Source organism: Anas acuta, chromosome 4 (genome assembly GCF_963932015.1).
Source record: "Anas acuta chromosome 4, bAnaAcu1.1, whole genome shotgun sequence".
Lineage (NCBI taxonomy): Eukaryota > Metazoa > Chordata > Aves > Anseriformes > Anatidae > Anas > Anas acuta.
Genome location: NC_088982.1, coordinates 50,202,992 through 50,227,726, shown reverse-complemented (window position 1 = coordinate 50,227,726; position 24,735 = coordinate 50,202,992). Strand labels below are relative to the sequence as shown.

The window sequence follows — 24,735 nt, the reverse complement described above, 5'->3', positions numbered from 1 at the left end:
GGGAACATAGATCACGAATATCACTGAATACGTGACTTTAAGAGAGCTGGGTCATGGGAAGGATTTTCTTGGATCTCCTTCCACTTTTCTGGGCATGCAGAACCTTTTGCTGCTGCTTTCATAAATTCATCAACTCCAGTGTAAAACCTTAGATTTTCCTCTGTTACTCCTACTGTAATACTCCTTCAGAATCTCTTTTCTGTGATAGTTAGAAAACCGTATCTAATCTCCAGCACAGAGCCATTTGCAAACAATTAACATCTCTCTCTCAGCTGGCAGGTAACAGCAAGGGGCCCTAGAAAAGTATAAAATGAAGCAAGTGCAATAATCTTCAGTACAATCTTCAGTACAGTCAAACTTAAGGAGCTCATTAGCTAATACTTACGGAGGTGTCACTCCTTTCGGGAGGCCTAATGCGTTGACAGAAATGGGTGGTGGCTGGGATGGCAGCATGGAGCTGAGAAAAGCTGCTGGAGACTGGCCGGAATTAGGAAATCTGGGAGTTGGAGACAGGCTGTGGGAAGGTGAAGAAAGTGAAGGAAGAGGAGGAGGTGGAGGAGGTGGAAGTGGAAAGGAATCACACGCCGGATATGTTGCGCTTGGACTAAAGACAGGCGGAGGTGGGGGAGGAGGGGATGGAGAAGAAGGAGACCATCCGTACTCCCCTTCTGGAGCAAACTGCTGAGAGAAAGGTGGAACAGGCACTCTCCCAAACTGTTTCTGGGAAGCAGTTGGAGACATAGGAGAAGGCAGGCTGGATGTAGATGATCCTGAAGAAGGAGTCACGTAACCTGAAGCAGGGCTGATGTTCTGAGCAGCAATAAACTGCTTAGGTCGAGCGTAGTTGAAGGAGCTGGAAGACTGCATGGTTGGGGAAGTATGAGAGTTGAGAATACTCATTGGCACAGGAGAGACAACAGACTGGCTGGACTCAAGCTCCTGGAAGGAGGGGGGAGGAGGAAAGGAAGGAGATGAAGGAGGATGCTGATGGTGCTCAGGTTGCTGCTGGTGACGATACCACTGGCCACTTTCTTGCTCCAGACGAATTTGGTTCTGCAGCTGCTGTATTTTTATAGGATCCCTGTAGGAAGGAAAAATAGACAAAAAGATGATCAGACATGCAGTGCTGGCTGTGAGGAGGTAAAAATTCCACTCAGCTGTGGTCTAGGAGAGTCAGAAGCCAGGGAAAGTTCAAAGCATTTGCATATCTTGAATACCCCTATTTTTTCAGAGCTAAAACACTGTTACAGAAGTCCTTTTTTTTCAGTTCAAAAAGGGGGAAGTGTGTGTAAAACAGAACTCAACAAAACTTTCACTGCTTAAAAATGGTACACTATAAGACAATTTGAAAACATTTAGCATATTTTAAAAGAGCGATCCAGTTAATGTAAGTAATGTTGATGATCTTAGAAGTTTCATTTCATTTCTTGCCTATTTCATTTGATGGCCAAGTTCCCATAATACGCCTCACATATTTACCCAGTGACAGCTTCAGCTTTGATTTTCGCTGTAGCCTACTTGTGCAGATCAGACAAGCCTAATTACTGCCACACTTTTAATGAGCTACTTGGAGAAAAAGAACTAACTTCTTTGTTAGAGCCATCCATGTACCTATAGATGGGCAAAGAACACTTCCAGGAAAAAAATGTAACCTAAGGAGATGGTGAACTGAGCTTCCATACGTATCTAGCCCCACTTTTTTTACTTTTTTTTTTTTCTTCAGGTTTTGTTCTTAATTGTAGGTTTTGAGGTGTATCGTAATAGGTACTGACTACAGCCCTAAGGATTTCCTAATTGCAATACTATCAGCTCAAATGGAAATGAGACTTTCCTTTAAAAATGCAGACATTCTCTAGCAGAACAATAAAGAATAAAATAAAAATAAAAAAAAAAACAAACAACAAAACAACACACAGACGCATCCAAAATTGTTAATTAAGACAAAAAAGGCATTATGTTCAGCAATGAAGCAAACGAGAGCATGCACTGACTTTCCATCCACAAAACATTAGTTTGAATGACATTGTGACCTTTCTATTCACTGCTCCTTTATAATGCTCCTGTCTCTCGGTTTAAAGACACTGCAGCAGTCTCTTCTAACTGCTGTTCTGCTGAAAAAACAGGAGTGCACTGTAAGTAAGGGCCCTATGAAAACGGAGACCAAGTTTAACTGTGTGGTCTCTCAACTTAAAATTCATCAGACTGACTTGCTTAAAACTTGTCACGTTCCAGCTGGAAAGCATAACTTTATCTCAATACTCCAGATGTCTACGAAGCTTCAGCATGTGCACGTATACCTTTTCTGTATATTTCATACATAAATACTTTATTATATACAAGTGTGTCATTGTTTATGTATAATTTAGGTCTTTTAAGCAGAAATTTTAGAAGCTGTCTGCTTAATGCATGGCATATGAATGTATGATTCTAGCACAACAGTATACTGTTGTTGGTAGCAACAACATTGGAAATGCTACTATCATATTTTCCATTCTAAGATTAATTTTGATATTCCAACCATCCACATTTCCCAGAAAATGTTTTCTGACAATAATTCTGCTTATGATCTCAGGCCAAAGGAGATATTCTAGATAAAACAGGGGAGTAAAGTTGTTTGGGACAGAAAACTGAAAAAACAGTCCTTTAACAGTTGCTTTTTACCACTTTCTTGGACTAAAGATAAATCATCTAGCTACATAAGTTACCTCACCAACAATACATACTTCAGTACTTAAAAGGAGATAAAACTTTCCTGATCCTTTTTAATTGAGTCAACGATATTGGTACAAATGCAGTTCAATTGCAGACTTCTATACTTCATTTTTTGACAATAGCCAACTCGAAATCCATCACTCCACGGGGCATGGGTGGGACCTTTGTCTCCAGTTTTTACAGAACTATGTAAGAACCTCCTTTCCCTATGTGGGCTAAAGCAATAGTGTTTTTTCTTTCAGTTCCCATCATCATTTGATTCTCTTGGCTGATGACAGAAATACTTGGTGTCACCTCTGATTGAGGAAAGTCCTGTAACACTGCTACTTTCAGCTCCTTCTGTTTCTTTAGTCTGACTCTTTGCAGACCTACTGTCCAATGCCTCTAAAATCATTTTAAAATACTTTCTCTTCCATCATAACACTCCCACCCCCCATAATTTTTTTATTGATTACAGAGAAGTTAAGGTTTAAAAAAAAAAAAAAAAAGAGGGAAATTTAGTATTGTAAACGTTGTGTTGAATATAGAAAAAAGCTAGCTGTCTCCAACGCTCCTGTTTACCCAACATATGCTAAAAGCAAGTCAGAGTGTCTTGTCTTGGGACTTTTTTTATTTTCATTGCCAAGTCACATGGCTGCGTGCCCAGCCAACAGCACAACACAAATGACCATCTATGGCCCTGTCAATGGTAAGTAAGCACACTACTACAGCGCCTGCCACCGAAGCGCTGCTGTACCAATCTGGGCAGCAGCAAAGACCAGATTCAGAGTATGACTACAAAAGGTCGGCAGGCATACATGAGGTTCCTCTGCTCTCACACTAAGCTCGACTTGAGGCCACAAGAATATGCGTGCCTGTGAGTCAGGGTTTATTAGCTTGGGACAACACTAATTCCATTTGCAAAGCCTTCTATCGGCTTAGGGTCCAGACAAAGCAAGTGCAAATCTGCCTAAAAAATAACAAGCAGACATAAGCGTTATCACATCAATCCATGTAGCAGAAAAAATAAAAGATCTTAAAGCAAGTTTTCCTGTAGAAACACACGATCCTTGTTTGTAAAGGGATGTTCTCCACCTCAGAAGCTACTCTTTTAACAGCAGATGCTGCCCTATGCTTGTTAATTTCTTGAGCAGATGTACCCTAGGGATGTGTCATTATGAAGAAGGAAAAAAAAAAAAGAGAAAAAAAGAGATTAATCAATTCACAAGTGTCACCTTGCAATGACATTAACAGCAGGGAAAGCTCTGCACAGGTCAGTCACTGAAACTCTGCTGTGCCATGGGTATAAAGCGTCCCAGCAGTCAACACTGTGCAATGCAATCTGTCTGTTGTGTTGCCCTCATCAGTAGTGAAACAAAGATAATTAAAAAAAAAAAAAAAAAAAGCTCAGTTTTGGATGAGATTACAGGAAAAATTAGTTTAATTGTAATTACATCCTCTTTCCAATTAGCTGAAATATGTTTTGTAATCCAAGTGTTTTAAAGGGCACACATGCTCTAAGGGAACACATCAAGCTTGTTTAAACAACAGTGAATAAAACTCATTTTCTCATGTGGATCTTTCAATTTTACCAAGTAATTATAACAACATAAGAATGAACAGTTAATTATTTTTTTTTTGAGGGGGGAAAATTTGATCAGTTAAAGGCAGAAGAAAATAACAAAAAATCCTAACTAGGGTAAAGCAAATCCCGAGAACTTTCAGGATGTCACTGCAAAGCAAACCAAGCAGTAGATAAATATTGTTAAGAGGCCTGCTTCCATAGCTGTGAATACTTTCTTCAGTACAAAGTATTCTTACCCAAGATTTTCATACAACATTTCAGACATTCTAACAGATGTTTTAAAACAGTTAAAGAAATGCAAAAAGTAGAGTAGTAATATTTTAGCTGAAGCAGACACTAGTTGCAACAGAAGGAAAAATAGCATTTATGCAGTTATGATTCACGGTCCAAACACGTACAGATTTACTGTTCACAACACTTAATCTTTTCTTATCAGCTCCTAGAATGGGAAGGCACAGCCCTTGCACCTTCAGTTATATGCTTGTGTCTCTGTTTTCCACTTATAGATTTCTAACTGTGAAAAGCAGTTGGTGACTGAGGAGGAGGAGAACAATCCAATTTGTTCAGCAGTTAAGAACCAGGATTTGTGTGTGCATCACTAGCAACACCCGGTGCAACAAGACGTGACAGTAAATGAAGATACTTTTGGAGCAGTGCTTGTCTACACAGTGTCAGTCTTCCTTTTCTTTATGACACTAAATATTGAATACCTAGAATCAATTTGGGGTATTTCCATACTGCCTCTTTAGGAATTCCTCTACTTACCGTGAAGGTGACTTGCAAGATGCAACATGACACATTCCCAAGTATTTCTGTAACCTCGTTTTCCTCTCTAACTTCTCTTAGAAACTAACAACTGAACAAAGATACAGCAACTAATATTTTTTTTAATTCATCAATTGGCTAACTTTGTGGAAATTCATGCTTGCTAAATTTTAGGGAATTGAAAACTAGAATATAAAATCCATCAGGAAAGTCAGAATTTCCCTTGCCATTAGAGAAGACAGTGAGTCTCCTCTTACTGTGTCAACAATATTCACAGCAACCTCCAAGCACAGCAGGAGGCTTGCTACTGCTGTCAGGGATTTATGCGTTTCCTCAAAGCCAACACAACTACAGCAGCAAGGACAAAAGAGCATGGAGCATCAGGTATCATAAAAAATAAGATCTATTTTTTTTTTTTAATTGTAGGAAGCTAGGCTCCAATTTAAAATCTGCAGTACACTACAAATTCGCACTAGAAAGGAAATATTTCAGACCAAGGAGAGATAGTAAAAATAAGGAGGCCTGAGTTGATTTGATCCTGCAAGTCACTTTTCCAACTGGACCTTAGCTTCCATAGTCAAATGAGTTATATGAACTTTATGATCCTGTTATTAGACACCTGGATATCTACTGCTAGCAGCTCACTGCTAACATTGTTATTACTGACCCACAGGTGCAATGTGGCAAAGTGCTCTACCTGCTAATGCAAATAGAAGTTCTGGCTGGCTGGACTTTAAGCTCACCATAGGAAAAAATGTCGTATAAAAATTCATTTAAACTATTGCTCACAGTGGTGCAGATACATGTAAGAATGTTTTTGAACAGTACTGTCTGTAAAGGCCATGCTTCCTAGAGATTTGGCACTGTAGGGTCACAATCCACGGTGACAACAGTATCCTGAAGAAACTGTCCTTTACCACTGCTCTCTCCGATGTGCCATTCTCCCCAGCTGCCAGATCACGTATATAATGTTCACTGCCAGCATTAACCTTATGCAAAAATGCCTCAAGGTTAGCGTTAACAGACTGCCAGAAGCAGAAACTGGCCATGCTCTCACTTGGGTCACAGCACTGGCAAATCATGCTCGCTCTTGGTGCCAGTGAAAGGTTTGCCATGCGCAGGGAGATGACTGCTGAGGGGACCACAGTTCTGACAGAAGTGGAAGGGGCAAGTGTTGCTTGTCAGTGCCTGCCCACTGCACCTTGCTTCATTTCCAGCCTGGTTTCCAGTCCTCTTTTATTCCACGGCAGCAGTCTGGCTCTGTGTCCCCCTTCTTTTTTAATTCTTCACAGCTAAGTCAAAAAACTAAGTGCTAAACAATGAAAGGAGTGAGCTAAATACTCATGTTTGAAAACAGACACTCAAAAGGAAGACTAGACACATTCATTTTTTTGGTCATTCACTACAGAATACTGTGTTTTCAAAAGCAAAACACTGATTGCATGGAAGAAGAGCAAACAGATATTATCAGAATATTCTCTGATGATGCTGGTAAAGATGGCATATTTTAAGGTTAACAGTTACTTGAGGATTCATATTCTGAGCTATGCACTTGGTGGGAATACAATAGGTGGATTTGTCTTTTTAACCCATTTTAATTTTTGTCTTCTTCCTGATACTTTTTTCTACCACGTTATTTTTACAATTAATAGAGCTGTCCTTTGAGAACTTAACAGGCAACAACCACTATCAGAAATTGTAATCCAAGGCCAGGCCAAGGGCTTGGATGTAGAGCTATGAAACAGGGGAGGTGCAGGAGATAGGCAGAGATGGTTGTGTATCTCTGAAAAAGGCTCAGGAGGAACTGACCAGTGGGTTGCAGAGTACATGACAGCAGATGACATTTTCAGGGTGGAAGGAATGCTTCATATTGCAAGGTCTCCATCAGGCTTATTCCCAGGTTCCCAGTATGAGGATATGTACCAGCTTTATGATTATCTTACATCTCTGTGTCTGTGAAAAACATTACGATTCTTGGAGAAAAAAAGCCCAAAACATCCTCTGGGAAGCAGCCGACTATTTGCAGTGCAACCATCAGCTCCTTACAGATCTCTTTGTTTTTTTATATCTTGAAGAAAGAGGTTTTTCTCTGCCTAGGTGGACAGTGCTGTCTGTGCTAAGGACAGATAATGGCAAGCAGCTGAACTGAGCTGACTGAACTTGGTGGTGCTGGCTTTGGCCTTCTCACTAAGCCTGCGGTTCGTGATACTGCTAGAGAACAGCGGCTTGATGCTGCTTGTTCTACCCAGTCCTGGCATCCAAAGTGATCCAGAGGCACAACCTGCTCCCTGTACCTTTTAAATGCAAAAACTCTTAAGAAAGCCACTCCCACCCAGACTGTCTGTCTTGGGGGAAGGTTTCTCCCAGGGTGGTGCCTGCTGCCCAGGCCCTGACAGCAATCAGCCTTGCACACAGTGAACTCTATCCAGGTAGTGTCTGCCACAAAGTGCATTCATGTTTCTTCAGTGTTTTACAACACAGTATGTGAAATAGATTGAAACCAACCACCACAGGTAAAGAACCAAGGCTAAACACATTTTCTCTATGTTATAACTTTTTATATTTCCTGATTTGGGCCCTCCTTGGTCCTCCCTCATCATCTTAACAAAAGAAAGGGGCAAATGAAAAGCAGATGAAGAAAAGTAATTTTTGTTTGAAAGAAAGGCTCCTACATATCATGTATGGGAGAACAATGGGCTCACTTCTGCTCCAAATCATTCCTGAGTGAAAGCAGACCAGCCCCTTCGTGTCCTTCCAGTAACCTGCCCTTTGAGGAGCAGATGGTGCAGTTCAACAGAAATACACTAGACATACCTCTGAAAGTACAGGGAGACTTTGAATGAAAATAATCAGAATTAACCACAACTTTAATAGCTTGAGCTAGTTTTCTAAATTAAGATTTGAAACTAATGCCAGAAAAACTTTGTATTTTGGAATAACAACTACTCATCTCCACGAAACCTACATTCCAATGAAGCTCTACATGTAGCTTCTAACTAAGTGTCACATAATCGTGCCAGAGCTCTACAAGAGCAATCAGTCTGTGTGTTTGCTTCTTTAAGGCACCACCATGCTGTATCGAGAGGCAAGGCGGTTCTCAGGTAACACTGACTTCCATGCCACTCAACATCTATGTTCAGATGTATTTCTTCATGTATGTAGATATCGCAGACTCACAGAATCATTCAGGTTGGAAGTGACCTCTAAGATCAGTTAGTCCAACCTTTAACCTAGCGCTGCCAAGACCACCACTAAACCATAACACTAAATTCTACATCTACACGTTTATTGAGGACCTCCAGGGATGGTGACTCCACCATTTTCCTGGGCAGCCTGTTCCAATGTTGTACAACCTTTTCAGTGCAGGAATTTCTCCTAATTTTCAACCTAACTCCCCCCGGTACAACTTGAGACCATTTCCTCCCATCTTACCACTTGGTGCTTGGGAGAAGAGCCCAATCCCCATCTTGTTATAGACTCCTTTAAGGTAATTGTACCTTACCATGGGGTCTTCCCTCAGCCTCCTTTTCTCTAGGCTAAACAACCCCAGTTCCCTCAGCCAGTCCTCATAAGACTTGTGCTCCAGACCCTTCATCAGCTTCATTGCCCTTCTCTGGACGTGCTCCAGCACCTCCATGTCCTTCGTGTAGCTAGGGGCCCCAAACTGAACACAGTATTCGAGGGGTATACATATATATAGATACAGATATTTATAAGACCTAGGACGGAGTATTTTCCATTATGATTTATTAGCATGAGAACGCTCTAAGATGCAGTTAGACCACTCAGGCTCCTTGGCAGCCCAGCTGGGCAGCTGGCAGGCAGCGAAGGAATGGAAACTGGAAGTGCTGGGAGCTGCTGTGGTTCCCTTCCTACATCGCGCTCCCAGGGCTTCTGCATCTGTGGCTGTTCGGCAGCTGGCATGGCAGACTCACCAGGTTAAGCTACCTCTTGAACACACCGATTAACTTGCTTTCTACAACCACATTTTGTGTCTTACTGGTATAAATGGTACTGTTGGAACTGAATGATTTGCTGAACTTCTGATGGTTACTGTTTTGGAGATTGAAATGCACTGAATGCTTTGGGGAGGCTCATGCAAAATTTGACAATAGTTATTAATTCTGGATTTTTTTCCCTGATAAAATTGCTAATATAAACTTTTCCACCAGACGTATCAATGCCTGAGAATTATTAAAAACGAAAATATCAACTTAAGCCAGCAGCGAATGAATTAAACGAAAATATCAACTTAAGCTAGCAGCGAATGAATCAACAGCTGCACTGAAAAGAAATACTCAGAATACAAAGGTAATTCCAACTACAACTGTGTCCACTGAATACTTATTCGACTTCAGAAATGTTAAAAGTGCTTTTTTAAACAACAAAAATAAACAAAAAACAACACCTGCAAGGCATTCAAGACACAGGCAGCCCTCATGCTGTCTTATACAAATACATTTACCCAAGCATTAAGCTCCCTGATGCTGATCCCTTATAAATATGAGAAACAAACACAGACTGTTTTACAACCTGCAAGGGTTCACGTTTATGTAAGAGTGGAAATACCTGTTAAAACAAAAACTGAGGAAGGCCAGAGGAAGGGGAGAGGAGGAAAACCAAAAACAGCACCAGTTTGGGTCCTGCCCTGCAAACATGCCAAGATACTTTTTGTCTATGATGAGAGATTTCAGGGAGGCTGCAGAGATGCTATTACAATTTAATCTTTGTGCTGAATATCTAGAGAGCTATAACTAGGAACCATCTCCACCAGCTGCAACCTTTTAACATTTTTATTGCTTACCCTTCAAAGCTTAACAAATTGACAATGCAGATTCACAAGAACTGGAATTTTTCCTTATTTCATGTCACTATACAGCAGTGTTTATAGTTATCTTATTTCACTGTACCCTAATATACTCTGAGGACGATCAGCCTGGTTTTAGGGCTGACACAGGTACCATTTATGAGCATTCTCTGAAACTAAGCCTGACTTTTCATCGGAGAAGCTTTGTACATGCAGACGATAAATGTAAAATGTCTGCATCATGCCTGCATTGTTTGTGAACTCACCTTTAAGGAAATCCTGCTGTAATTTGGCTGTTAAAAGCCTGTCTATCCTAACAAGTGGCAGCTGTAGCTGTGCCCATTTTCCATTATTGTTTGATTATCTGTCAAAGACATCAAGGTAATTTCTGTACTAAGGGAACTAACAGCAGGGATAGTGCCAGTAGTTCGTGAACACAAGGCGGCTCCAAGCAATTCTTCTGGAGACAGGAACCTTTTCCATATCTCTGTAACACTGCAGGGACATTTTTCAAAACATGCACCAGTAAGATAACGCATTCACCCTGGGTACAGAAAGAGAGGAAATTGTGCTCTTGTGCACACTTATTGTTCCAAAAAGTCATAAAGACACAATACAGCTTCAGTAAGAAAGCTAAACTTCATATCTGCACTAGGGTTACACCACAAGAATTGGTCTGGTAAAGGAAGCAGAAAGTCTGTTATTAAGACGTAAATTAGTAATGAGGGATTAATAGCAGCACAAGTCCCAGATTGCAGCTCAGTTTACCCAAACTGTAGGAAATCATGACTTGAAATGCAGCAATGAATTAGCCTGAGAATGCACAAACAGGTCTCTGGCTCTAATTGTGCCAGACCACATGGAAGGTTACATTCTGTGCTTGCTGGGATATATCCAAAGCAAGTATGCAAAAAATAACATAAACTTCAACTTTCAAAAACTGCAGCAGCCTAAAACTCGAAGTGAGCTGAAGAAGACTGACAGACATTCCTCCTCTTCCAGATGCAGTACGATACATTTTTTCAGTGCTGCACATTTTTTTTTTTCATTTTATATTTTTGATTAACAAGATACTTTACAAATTATGAGTATTGGCCACCAAAGTTGGGAATTTAGTTTATTTTTATGCCCAGCCCCAAGTTACAGCAGGTTCAGAACTGAACCTCCATCCTTTCAATACCTGTCAATTATCTGTTCCTTGGGTTACATGGAAAGACAACTGGTCTGTAGTATTAAAATAGCTACTTTGGGGAGTCAGAAAGAGCATGTTTTTTAAAAGAAAAGAAAAAAGGAAAGAAAAAAGGTAGGAAAAAAAAAAGATGTGTGATATTACAAGAGCACAGACGTGCTGTCAATTGTGTCTTTGGGAAAATGAAAACTACGCTTTAAAACTACTTGAAGAAATAAAGGTCATTTTACAGCCTACATTCTAGGGCCTTTTCCCAGCTATTTTGTATTCACAAAGAAAAACAGTTCTGACATGTGAGCAGGTCACTGCTTCATGTACATCTCAGATATTAGCAGCTGATGCATCAGTATTCTGTTTTACTGGAACTCATTGAAGGTACTGCACCCTTAAAATACCACATATAAAGGAACCATTGGAAAGAAAAAGCAATGCATAAAAACTGGTACGTTTTTAATGTGAAATAAATATGTAATTTTGAGATTCTCCCACCATGACAATGTAAGGCCTTTTGGGTGTCAGCACCATCTTCGTATCACAAAGTTCTGCTGTTATACTGTTCTTGCTCAATTCCTTCCATATGCACAGAAATAACCCAAAACCAACATACACCAGCTTTTATGGCAGAAGTAACAAGTGCTGAAGACAGCGATAATCATTCAGCCTGGTCCACAATAACTCTACAATATTACTCACAACTTCTGCTTCATTTAGTCAATCAATGTAATCCTAATGCAGTCATTTCTTATGCAAGACCCAGGGAAGGGCTCTATGTCCCTGTCATGCAATCTAGGTTGGTAATCTTAATGAAAGTTATGGCAACGGAAAAATAAAAAAAAAGAAAGGATATACTTAAAAGGATGAACAATCGTGTAGTCATTTGACATGCTGCACACCTCCCAGTGAATCTGAATTTACTGCTGTGTTAGGGATTGGTATCATCTAGAGACGTTTGGACATCTATTGCAAGAATGTTTCCTCACAGGTGCCTTCTTAGACAGCCTTTTTAAAAGCCCTGGTGAAGGATATCCCATCCACTAACTCTAGAAACAGCAGACTTCCACTGCCATTGCTCTCTAGCACCTGAAACAGGCACCAGGTTGCTGGCCTCACACCTTTCCTAGCTGCTCGGCTCCTGCTGGAGCCATGAGCTTGTTCAGGCACGGTCAACCTGCCTGGCCTGTCTTCCACAAACAGGCCAGTTGAAATACAAAGCCTTGGTTAAGTGAATTATTCACTTTATTGGGAAAAAAATAATACAAAAGTACCCCAAGTGTCCTCCGTGTTTGCACACAAACATTTCCGTGAGGAGTTGGCAACTGCTCAGTCTATTCATGCCCAACAGATTCTCTGTGGGCCGCAGCAGTCACAGAGAAGGAAAACGCCAGCCCAGACTGGCAAACGAGCAGCAACAGGGTATCTCAGCAAAATGAAAACACTTGCAAGTGTGGCAAGATGGACCTTAGGACAGCTGTAGCAGTTGGAAGACAGAACTCTTTGTAGTCTTGGCTACAACAGCATGCATAACTTCATCTGCTACTGTAGACTAAAAACATCTTTTTGGTTTATCACCTTTTTTTTTATTCCTATCAGCAACTTGCATCAGCTTCAGCGATACTTGCCTGATGAACACTTCTCTGACCTATTTTGCAGCAGGAGTAATCTTTTAAGATATGAATATTCAGCCAACTTGATGGATTACCTTTGAAAATAAAATACAGTATACAGGGTGCTGTCACTCTTACCTGGCCAGATGTGCCCTTTCAGGGGCGTGAGGTATTCTGTTCATTTTTAGAGGCATTTTCCCCAGTGTATAATAGAGATTTAAAAAATGCCAAGTCCCAAAAAGTCGCAAAATCAACTGGTGCTTATTACAATTGCTTGATAAACTTAATTAAGATGTCTTCAGCAAATCCTATTGAGAAAGTAGACTTGCAGGCTTACTCCTTGACTGAGCTCTGCACCTCACTGTAACTTCCTCACTGCTTGTTACAAAACAAAAAGCAAACACCTACCAGCAGAATTACTGAGCAAAGACCTTGCAGAGTACACAGATGCCACTGCAGTCAAAATCTATTTTAAAATCCAAATTTCCTCTGCTCCTAATCAGATTGAGCAGACCTGACCAGGATTACTCCCTTTATCTATTATCACAAAGCAGAGTGACCATCTTGAAATAACACACATTTGGACACAGATGCTCAAGTTGAATTAACTTCTTGTGCTGGCAACACATCGTTTTAAGTAATATTTTCCTGGTAAATATATTAATTGATATTACAGTGCAAATTTAATTTCTTCTTCAACTGCTAGCTGTACAGTGTATTCTGGTAAAATGCTTAAAAGGAATACTTTACAGATAAATGACAGGGCATGTAATTGCTTTTGAGCATTTGAGTGAGAATACATTCCATAAAGAAGATTCATATCAGAGGCAAATCATTTCTCAATTTATCAAGTAACATTGTTTATGGAAGGCTTATGCAGTATGGACTTCTTCCCTGAAGTAAGCTGTGCGTTGCATAATTCCATACAAAAGAAGGAATTGTACAGGTAAACTGTGTGGTAATAAACATCTATTGTGGCCAAATACTATGTTAGTGATGCTGAATGGCAGGTCAGCTATATATATGTAGCTGACATATAGCCATATAGCTGACACATATAAGCTATACAGCAGATGTACAAACTAGCATGAGGTATCAATCTAAGTCACGCAATCTAGAAGGCATTTAAAAGCAAGTATGCTGACCACAACAGGCTAGGCTCTGGCTTTACATTTTGTGTAAGTCTCCATTTCTGGAAGGTCAAATACGTGTTTCTCTAATCAATCTCTGCATTTAACTTATTGGTCTTCTTGAAAAAAAAATGTGTAAGTGTATAAAATACTGATGCATAGTATATTTTAAAATAGGGTACAATGCATACTAGGTAGTATTTACACGTTCAGAGTCAATGTATCCTAGACATTGATTTTACTATTCTGTACACCACAGTACAAATTTTACTATTTGTTTGCCTGCAGATGACCTCCAGAATTCAATTAGTTCCACTCCTTCATCTGTTCTGCAGTAAAAACCTCCAAGATGCAACAAACGTGTCTTGTTCATCTTCAGTTTGATCACGGGGTAGTATGTAAAAAGCTAGGCACTAAGAAAAAAGTATTCTTCAAGGTTTAACCCCAATATATCTCACAAGTGTGAAGGATGATTCTCTCTATGGACTCGTTATTTTGAGTCTTCTCATCTGTCTCCCTGCCTCTTCCCTTGGGCTACCACCACTTCTTCACCACCCTTTTGCAAGGTGCAAAAGTGCTACCTAGGTGTAAGACAGTAGGCCTGTGACTTCACACTGTACTTCACCTCGTATGCCATATGGTAATTCTTTGTAGAATGAGGAATCATCAAAGGCCAGAGAGACCAGACAGCATACTGAAGTATTGCAGTTTTTGCCACATAGGGCAATATTAAAAATAAGGCAAAGTCTTAAACTGGTCTCTAACCAGTTGTGCAGTGTATCAGGGAGAGTGGGTACCCAGATCCACAGAAAGACTGAGCTGCTCAGTATTATTGTTTGGAAGAACAGAAGTGCAGTTCCCTACAGTCATCCTCTTCTGCATGCCAAGACTCTAATGAGCCCTTGCACTTTGACTTACCACATTAATTGCATTCTCACGCCCTAAAGGCAATGTTGTCTGAAGCTGCACATTTTTAGGTCATTTCATAAACCTTCAGAGACTGCAGTTTTCCAAATGGATTTCAAGACTTCAATATGAAAGTTACTTAAATAATAACTAATCTGCAAGGCCTTAGCTTTAAAAATGGGGAAATAAACTTTGCTAAGCAAGAATTGATAGCACATAATTCTTGCTGTACACAGTCCAGGCAATACTTCACACATTAGTTATGTCTGATCTTCTACACAAGGGAGAACTTTTGTCCTCAAGAGCCCAATACTAGAAATGGCATCTCATGATCCAAGGCTTATTGTTTTGTTTAAGTTTGTCTTATGTTCAAAATCTGATATTTGAAATTAAGTGGAATCTGTGAGGCAAAAGGTCCGGCTTGATTAACATACTTCATAATTGCAGGAAATGTTTTTTGACCCTTAGTTGACTCAAAATTTTTTCTCATGATTATTTAACAGCATGATCTACTTCCCTAATGAATCATTCAGAATGAATGAGAAAAGATTCACATTCTTGGAAATAGCAACAGAATCTTGCAATCATTCTGAAATCCCCTATATATTAAATAGCTTTATATTTTCAAAACAAGCTCCAGATGTGTAGAAGAATTACTCTTGATTTGTGATAGGCCTAGAAGATCATTTACCTTTTCTTTCTGGCCTTGCAGCACTTTAGTTTGCTGTCATATTGCTCTAATTCTTCTAGTTGAAAGGAGACATGTAGGGGAATGTTCTCATCCCTTCTTTGGTATCTCACTTACACGAGTAGTACAGCCTCCCAGATAGTCAGGGAAGCCTCCAGAGTGCAGTTCAGAGCGTGTAAATTAGATGCTAAATGTCAGAACGCATGAATACCCTCTTAAAAGAAGCATCCTCAGAAGTCATCCCAATAAAGCACATGCTTCGAAACGAAGACAGGCGAATCAGATCCAGGCGGAAAACATACAAAATGTCCAACACACCCTCACTGGTGCAGATAAAAATAACGCTATCCAACAATTCTTTCCCTTGTCCATAGCTTAACAGCTCATGAGTCAACTGCAGATCCCACAATACATCACACTGTTCCACAATCACAATGGGCTCGCTCGCAAAGGTTAACATTTAATTTATTCTCAGCAGCTAACAAATGTACTCAGCTACTTTTGCTGGGGAATACTCTTTCAGGCAGACTTAGTATCAGGGAGGATCCATAGTTCCAACACCACCACACCCAGCTAGGGTCACCATGTAGGAGGAAAATTAACAGAAAAGGTCAAATTGTTCAACAGCATTATGAAGTAACATTGTTGGAGGCAGGAAGAAATCTGGTGATTATTTATCAGCACCATCAGCTGTAGAACAAAGATTTGAACAGAAACCAGGCAAAACAAAACAAAAAACCCTACCTCAATAAAAAAGAGACTTCAGTAGTGCTAAAGAAAAGTCAAAGAAGGTAAGATCATCACCACAAGATATGCCAGAGTGGTTTTAATAAACATCACCAAAAAAGCACAGTATTGCTCTATATTCCATAGGAAGAAGAATGCAGATACTTCAGGCTAGAAGATTGGACTGGAATGTGTATGTCTGGATTGGTTTTAGTCACATAGGTTAAGCGTGAGGATATCTGCACTGCTAAGACACAAGGATTCGGATCAGTGTAAATAACCTTTCTGTACTTTGAATTCTTTAAACATTCTAATTCAACTGTGTTGCTGATTGTTAAGCAATGCTTTGCAGCACAGAAATACATATACTGCAAATATAAATGCTAAAAGACACCCTAGAGTCTTGTTATGCACCAGCAGCAAACTTGGTATTTACTTTTCCCAAGTCCAACCTGTTTTATTTCAATAAGATGCCCCCAAATCTTTCTATAATTATTTCCATTGCATATAAACATAATATCCTGGTATTAGTAAATTAGCTTGGCTAAATATAGCAAGAAGCACTCATGTTTTATGGGGGCATTTTCTCTGGTATGCAGCTAATATAAATAAAACAAGCGGAGAGAAGCTGGCGGTGTTCCACGGACATTACATCACTTTGCCTTAATAGGAAACCTCTCTGCAACTTAACATCTTGCTTTAAACACTCAGAAGTGTCCACAAAGTCTTCAGCGAGGATCATCATATAAGGCCAGCAGTTGGCTGGAAAAGGACTAGAATATACAGCTGGGGCTCTCGGTGCAATGCTGAAAAGAGGACCTCTAATGAAGACCGCCTTTAAGTTGTCACCAACTGCACGGCAACAAAAGATGCGTGTGAAATTCTAGTAAAAAGCAAGGAATCAAGTTCTAATTCTTGCAACTTTACTTCAACAGGCTCAGGATTTTCTCTAGTAACCTTAGAAAGCTGCAAGTGAAAAAGGCAAGCCTCATTCCCTGGTCCAAAGTCAGGAAAAGTTACAAGCATCTCCCATATTTTATGTACTGTTTATTCTCTGTGATCCTGAAAAAGAGAAGCTATTTTATGCTACCATCAATACCATCCCTCATCTCTAGTACAACTTTGTTCTGAAGAAATTAGTTAATTAATGTAAAATACTGTATGATGTTCATTTACCAACAGCCTGATTTTGCCTCCCATCTATATGTTGAGTATTTTACTACAAACAACAGTTCTCCTTGATTGTACACAATAAAAATAAAAAATTAAATATGGAGTAAAAGCAACTGGATCTACAAGGATTTTCTGAGAAATGATGGTCCTTGCACTCAAATGTTTGCAGCCATTACTGAGAATGGTTTCCATCTCTCAGCGTATAACACAAACAATAAAGTCTAGCAGACAACATCGTATACGAAGAATGAAAGCACCCAGAGGAATTTATGTTCATGCTGTAATTAATGTAAACATAAATTCCAGCTATTGTATTTCAAATGTGCAATTGCTGAGCAATAATCCAAATCCCGCTTCAAGCCTGCATGCAGGATTTGTTGGCATGGAATTTTATTGAGAGCATAATTTATTTAGGCACTGTCACACACATAAAAATGTATTTACCACAGTACAAAAAGTCAGGGTACGTCATTCTATCCTCTGTATTTTCCAGAAACATTTGAGAGGAATTCACTGAGTGGCTCCTAGAGACTTTAGTGGCAGCTGAGCAGCATACAGCCCTTGAAAACTCGCAGTAAATGTTGCTGTGTTGACATCAATGACACAAAAAAGAAAAAGCTGATCAAGTAAAGGTATGCAGCAAATATATGTAAAATAGAATACATTGAATACCACTGCTCTCATTCAGGAAACAAGTGGTCTTAAGATACAAGGGGCACTACATCCCCTTTACTCATAAAGACATCCCCAAGTATGCCTGTGTACTTTTCCATCCTTTCACATCCAGTAGTGATGGCACAAAGGTTTGGAATCCTTACAGGAGAAGTGGGTGGGTTGGTTCTCATTTGATTGCTTTTGTTTGTTTGTTTGAAATGTGGATCTGTTCTCTGCTTCAGATTAAAGAGCAGCCACACATAGGGTTCTGCCTGTCCAGGAACAAGCAGCTGACAGCCAGACCTCCTGTGGCTCACGCTGCTGATGAGGAATTCCCTCCCAAAGGAGGGTTTGTGAAGCCATACCTTCAGTATGTAATCACGAAGGATAGGAATGAACTTCCAAGTCCACTTCACTTCTGAATGACAGCATTTGAACAAGATCTTTAATTCACACAATCACGTTTAATGCAACTGCCCTAAAATCAATTAAGTCTTTAATACAAACAAACAAACAAACAAACAACAAATTGAGAGCAGCCCTGAGGAGAAGGACCTGAGGGTGTTGGTTGACAGGACAAGGAGTAATGGTTTTCAACTAAAAAAGGGTAGATTTATTTAGATATTAGAAAGAAATTCTTTACTCAGAGGGTGGCGAGGCACTGGAAGAGGTTGCCCAGAGAAACTGCAGATGCCCCATCCCTGGAGGTGCTCAAGGCCAGGCTGGATGGGGCTTTGGGCAACCTGGTCTGGTGGGAGGTGTCCTTACCCATGGCAGGGTGTTGGAACTGGATGGGCTTTAAGGTCCCTTCCAACCCAAACCATTCTATGAACTTAAGACTCAACTGCCTGAATGACTAAGTTATAATAACAATATTCACCTGACCAGTTGCATCTTTGCTGTACCTTTATTGGTCATTGAATTGGATCCTTACTAAACAATTCAATTTTCTTTATTCTAAAATTATATGCAGAATCACTAGCATCAGCCACTGCTCATTTTCTAAAATACCATTTTACCAGCTTATGCCTACTTTTCACAAAAAGGGAAAGCAGAGGAATTAAGTTAGACTCAAAACACAATTTAAAATGCTCTGACAGCTATATTTATCTAACATTAATCACATCTAAGTTATGATAAGACTTCACTAAAACCTACTGATTAGATGCCACTGTTCCTGCTAAATAAACTGTTGTAATTCTCAGTTAAGTTTCAGCTATTGTACTGTGTTGCATTGTCATTTTGGAAACAGAGAAAACATCTGCCAAAATGAGCTGTAATGGAAAAAATTCAACCACATTTCTTTTGCTCATCTATCCAACACTATCATTATGCAAGTTTACCTACTATATATAGCAGCCACAAGAGGACCTGATATGCTACCTGGGTATGTACACATCATATCTACTACATTTATGTTTTATCACAGAAAAAACAAGCTGCAATGGCTTTCCAAACTTGTGTAAATGGGTTCAGGAATTCAAACAGGTAACCTGTTTGTTCAGGCACATAGACATTCCACTGAAACTGATGGGAGCAATGGCAACGGGAAGCTCTGAAAAGCAGGTAACTTTTGTGTGACTTTCACTTCATTCAAACAAATCTGTAAATCTACATTAGGAGTTCATCCACGTACATTATAATTGGGAATAATTTTTAAGGTGAATTAAGTATCCCAGCGATTTGCCTCTAAATGTCACAGAGATACTTGGAGACGCAAAGGTTTTACATCCAGATCCCCCATTCAGTCCAATCAGTAGTGATGAAAATGAAAAATATCTGATTAGAATTTGATAGCATGACTGAAATAAGTCAATCTCCATTCTATTCCCAGAAAAGACGTCATAAAATCTAAATATACCACCTTTCATCTAAATGCAGCAGATTTAAGCACTGGAAACACGGAAACTTTCATGCATGGAAGATGTCACTGTACACAAGAGAGCGTGCAGATATTAACTCCGTGACCCTGGTGTCACACTGGAGTCTTTTAAAAGTTTAAAATATTCAGATCACAGGCAACACTTATCATACAACATATAAACCCAGATAATTTAAATAACAGTGATGAATGGCATCATTGACTTCAAAAATTGCAATAGAAAAACCTTCTTATTGAAAGGTATGGTGGAACTCCTGGAACTCCTGCTGTCTTCAATTGAAGTTTTTAGCTATGAACAAAACAGAAAACTCTCTTTATTCTTGACAAAGTGTCTTTGCACTGGAATACACCAAATCCTACCAATGTTGTGGAAGATACCTAGACAGCATTTCTCATGTTTACTCTCTGTACTTGCACTGTTCTATATGAATGGGAGACAAGGGAGAGGAAAAAAAAAATAAATTAAAAAAGAGATTCTAAGAGCAAACCAGCTAAAATCACTTCAACTACCAAAGATACAGCTTCATTATCTATGGAATAAAAACTTAACATTGCTGCATTTGTTTTTCCTAAGCCACACACACGCCACATTTCTTGTGTATCTGACCACATATATTGCAGCCTGGCCCTCCAGCCACGTAGCCTGGGGAATCCATCAGCACATGCCATAGCTCTTCCAGCTCACGTGTTTGGGATTTCTCTCAAACAAAACCTGCACAAATGAGGCATTCCAGTCTTGTTTCAACATCTACCAGCCCTTGAGACTCAGCACTGTGGGCTACACTCCACAGCACATTTGTGCTACATAGCCAAGGCACCAGCAGAGACATCAGATGTTCACGTATGAGAGGATCTTGTAACATCAGTAGAATTTGTTCATAGTCCAGCTTCTGAATGAGAAGTGCTGGCATATAGCCAAGTTTTGTCCTAAAAAATTCAAAATTTCATAGCATTTAGCTAATTCATTAAGAGGGAAGACTGATGGTTCTCCCACTGGATAACTTCTTTCACTAAACAGCTATGGAAAAGGCACTGACATGCAACTTGCAAAGGTCCATGAATGCATATAATACTTCAGGTTTCAGGTACTACTAAACATATTTAGCATCTTTTCTTGCTCACAGTCTCCGAACCGCTAGTTTTATTCCCGATCTCTAATAATTTGACTGCCTGAGCTGCAGAAAAGCAAAGGTAGCAACTCTTCCCAGTACACAGAACTGTAGAAGAATTAATAATTTTAGATTAAAGTACAAATTTCACATTGCAAAAATAACACAAGACGACTGCAAGCCAAAAATAAATGAAATCTTGAGAAAGTTTACACAGTAAGGCCTCAAGAAAAACTGTACCACTATCAGGTGAGTGAAAGTTTAAAATGGCTAGAAATATGCTGTAAACCAGAAGGTATCTCCTTCAGAACCAACCAAGTACCATTTAATAAGCTGTGGCTTAACAAACACTTGCTCTAATTTTCTGCAGGAGTTTTAGCCTACATTACAATAGTCTGGAAATATTTGTTGCCTTTTCCTTTGTTTCGGACTAGGAAACTAGCAGCAAAGGGATGAGTTGGGTTTGACTATGGATGACCTGATACCAGCTAACAGGAATATCACGTGGTCAGCAATTCATTGGACAGCCAGCTAATTCCAGCCTGTATGTGTAGGTCCAAGAGCTCTCAAGGAAAACTCCAAAACATTGAGCTGCTCCTCACACTGACAACGGAAATGTTTTTCATGAATTTCTCACGTGTCCTACATCTTCCAAAAAAGCCCTTAATATAAAACTGCTTTTTATCACCTCCCTGTTCTTCATGCAGCACACTGCAGCTACCTCTACCAACTAACCATGAAACACATATGAATGGTTAAATTACTCCACAAACTCCGCCACTGGTCAGTGGTTTTAGAAAACCCAGGATTTTCCAATACTAAGAGCAATTAATTGAGAAATGAATGCATCACATTGATAACTTCCTTCCTTTTTAAGTGACTCTTGTCAAAGACGTTTTAAATTTTGTGCAAAACAGTGGACAACCTATAATCAAAATCTTGAGGAATCGGAGATAAAATTAAGTAGAGGAAGCATCTGAGAATAAGCTCAACAACCAACCGCAAAGATTAATATCAGTAGTTCGGGAAGTTTGACAGCAGACTTCTATGATTCTTCCTCTATCATAAAGACCATCAGTGATCACATCGAGACAATTTCTCTTAATCATTAAGCACATTATGTATTATTCAATTATGGCTTTGTAAAGAATTTAATGTCTAAGACAAGCTGCTTCTGCCTCATATCACTTACTGTATAAAGCCCCGGCATTTCTAAACATTTCCACTGACTAAAAAGGTACAGTTCACATGTTTTGCAAATGTTTCCCAAACATCACAGCTTCACGCTGATTAGACGGTCCTCCATTACTCTCTACAACCAACGTTGCTCCGCCAGTACTAGAGACTTTACAGACACACCAAACATTTCTGGACAAAGGGAGAATACTTAGTAAAATGTTCGATGTTCCTAATAATTCCCTCAATCTCTGCCCCAAACTTTCGTCTACTATAGGTCAGTTTCCTGCTTAAATGCATTCCAATTCTATTCTGCTCTTTATCAATGAGCTTGTTACTGTAAATATTAGCAGTGCAAACAGTTCCTCTAGTTCCGCACACACACAAGAATTCACTCAGTAAACAGGGCCTGTCTTTTGCATTGGTAGGCTTTAATGCTCAAAGCACAAACATCTATCTCCTTAATCCAAAAAAGGACATAACGTGAGCACAGTGTCTTAGTTGCAAGCTGATAATTAGCCTTACTGGCAGACGGAGCTCTTTTGTAAATCATTATAATTAAGTGCCCCTAGGTGACCTCTCTTTTCTAGTTACCATCTACCACCACAAACGTCCGAAGTTTGTACCCGACAGGAATGTTAACCTTCTGAAGTTACAGAAGTATCATAAAACAAACTTCAAGAATGTCCAAAGTGAAAACGAAATAGCCTTCCCCGGCTGTTTGTAGGAGGAGCACCCTGCAGTTAGAAGACGATGCAAACAGAAGTACTTTACTGCCTTCTAGTAAAATAACACACTAAATCTAGCATTAAAAATATCAACACTTTTTCTAAGTCATACATTTGACCGCAAAGAGCCAAGCCTATAGATAATAATCAGATCTTTGTAAGAAGCGTCGGAATGGCTTGCTTCATCTCAATACTCGCATAACAAAAGAATATGAAACTAATTTATAACAGTTTGATAACTGCCCTGAACTATTACCGAGGTCTGTAACAGACAGAACACCCACCACTGGTGCGTGTGTTTCTGGGGTCTATATTTCTTAATACTTCTGGAGACCTGCAAGAATCCCGGAGATGGTTTGTGATCAGGAGATTCCCAGTGAGGTATCAGAGATCAGCTGGATACCCTGAAGCTCAGACAGGCAATTACAGGGCCCTGGTCCTTCCAAATGACAGCTCAAGCTCCAGAAAGCATTGCTTCTCTCCTTAAAAGACTTCTCCAGAGTTGAAATCAGGTCCTTGATCCAGGGCTAACTGCAGTGCATGTGGTCAGGGCTGAACCTGACCATCCTGGGAGTGGTTCCCCCCACACTGATCTGCACGCCACTGGACATGCCCTTGACATAAGGCTAGATTCCTGCACCACAGTCCATCAAGGGCTGCAGAGAAGGCTCACTTGTTGCTTACAACTGGCTGCTGAAGGCAGTCATACAACTCAGGAAAACGCAAGGGCAACAGAGACCATGATTTCTGAGACTTCTGCCTGTTTTTCTGGGTATTTCATAGGAGTTAGCTCAACGTCATTACTTTTCAGGACATTACTTGGCTTACACTCTTGCTCTCTTTTTACCTCTGAGCTTGACAGCTAAATTTTGAAGGGATGGAAACACAGGAACCTAGAGTTTTAGATGCAGTAGTTTTCTAAAATCTCTAAAACTCTTCAAGATGCTGTGTTTCTGGGCAACTGACAACCACAGAACTAACCTCAGAGTCAGCAGCTGGAAGTTCATTCCTTGAGAAAAGCTTGACATACCATTTTGGTTTTGTGTTAATGTGCACGCTTCGTCTCTTCTTCTATGTGGGCAAAAATGCATACAACGCTCTTCTAATTCAGTTGTATATACATGAACTAAGCTTTTTCTTCCCCCCCTTTTTCTTCTTCTGAAAGCTGTGTTCTATGAGCATAAAAAAGTTACTGAAATACAACTTACAGTTTTTCCTTTCTCTTCCCCCACCTTCTTTTTAGAAGGGGTTTAAAGGGTGTTTTAACATAAAGCAGAAAATGGAAGCAATCATTTTCCAGAAATTCCTGATGAACAACTTAAGAAAATGCTAAACAGTTAATAGCCTCAAAATCTCTAGCAGAAACTCCAAAAGCTGCTAAAGATAAAAGAATGGAAACCACATGCAACATCCTAGAGACTCATAAGACAGTATAATGTACTTTCAATATAGTTTGAACTTCCGTAGTCTCACTTTATAAATTGGATTTCATGTCTGTAGAAGCTGATAGAAGAGGTGTCTCTCTTTTTCACATTACACGCAGATCTCCAGATTTTTATAATGATACAAAACCCCTGAACATTTATAGGAAGTCAAGACTTCCTCCCTACAACACAGCCAAACAGTATGGCAAACCATTTAGTGCCTGAAAAAACAGGCCACAGGGGTTATACATGAAAGAGTAAACGTGATCCGGCAAAGACGTTGAACCTGGGCACATCAGAATTGTGACAGATATATGAAAATTACAAGGTAGCTTTAGAAACTGGAATAAAAAACAAAACAAAAAAAACATAGATTTTGGCCATGTCAGATGAGGAAACTTTTGTGAAAAACAATACACAGAAGTCTCCAACTCCTCACTGAAAACAGTCACTGGTTCACAGAGCAAAATGTTGCCTTGTCAGTTGAATAATTTCTCA

The 24,735-nt window shown here is 39.7% G+C and overlaps 1 protein-coding gene across 9 annotated transcripts in view; it reads right to left on the bottom strand.

Moving 5' to 3' along the window:
• Positions 1 to 24,735, bottom strand: part of PALLD (palladin, cytoskeletal associated protein) — a 193,411-nt gene that overhangs the window by 37,757 nt on the left and 130,919 nt on the right. For 6 of the 9 annotated variants that reach the window (XM_068681192.1, XM_068681189.1, XM_068681190.1 and 3 more), the window contains one exon: positions 386 to 1,081. The exons of the other annotated variants lie outside the window; for them this stretch is intronic. In XM_068681192.1, coding sequence (XP_068537293.1) covers positions 386 to 1,081 — 696 coding nt within the window. The remainder of the gene's footprint in view (positions 1 to 385; positions 1,082 to 24,735) is intronic. 9 annotated transcript variants of the gene reach the window in all.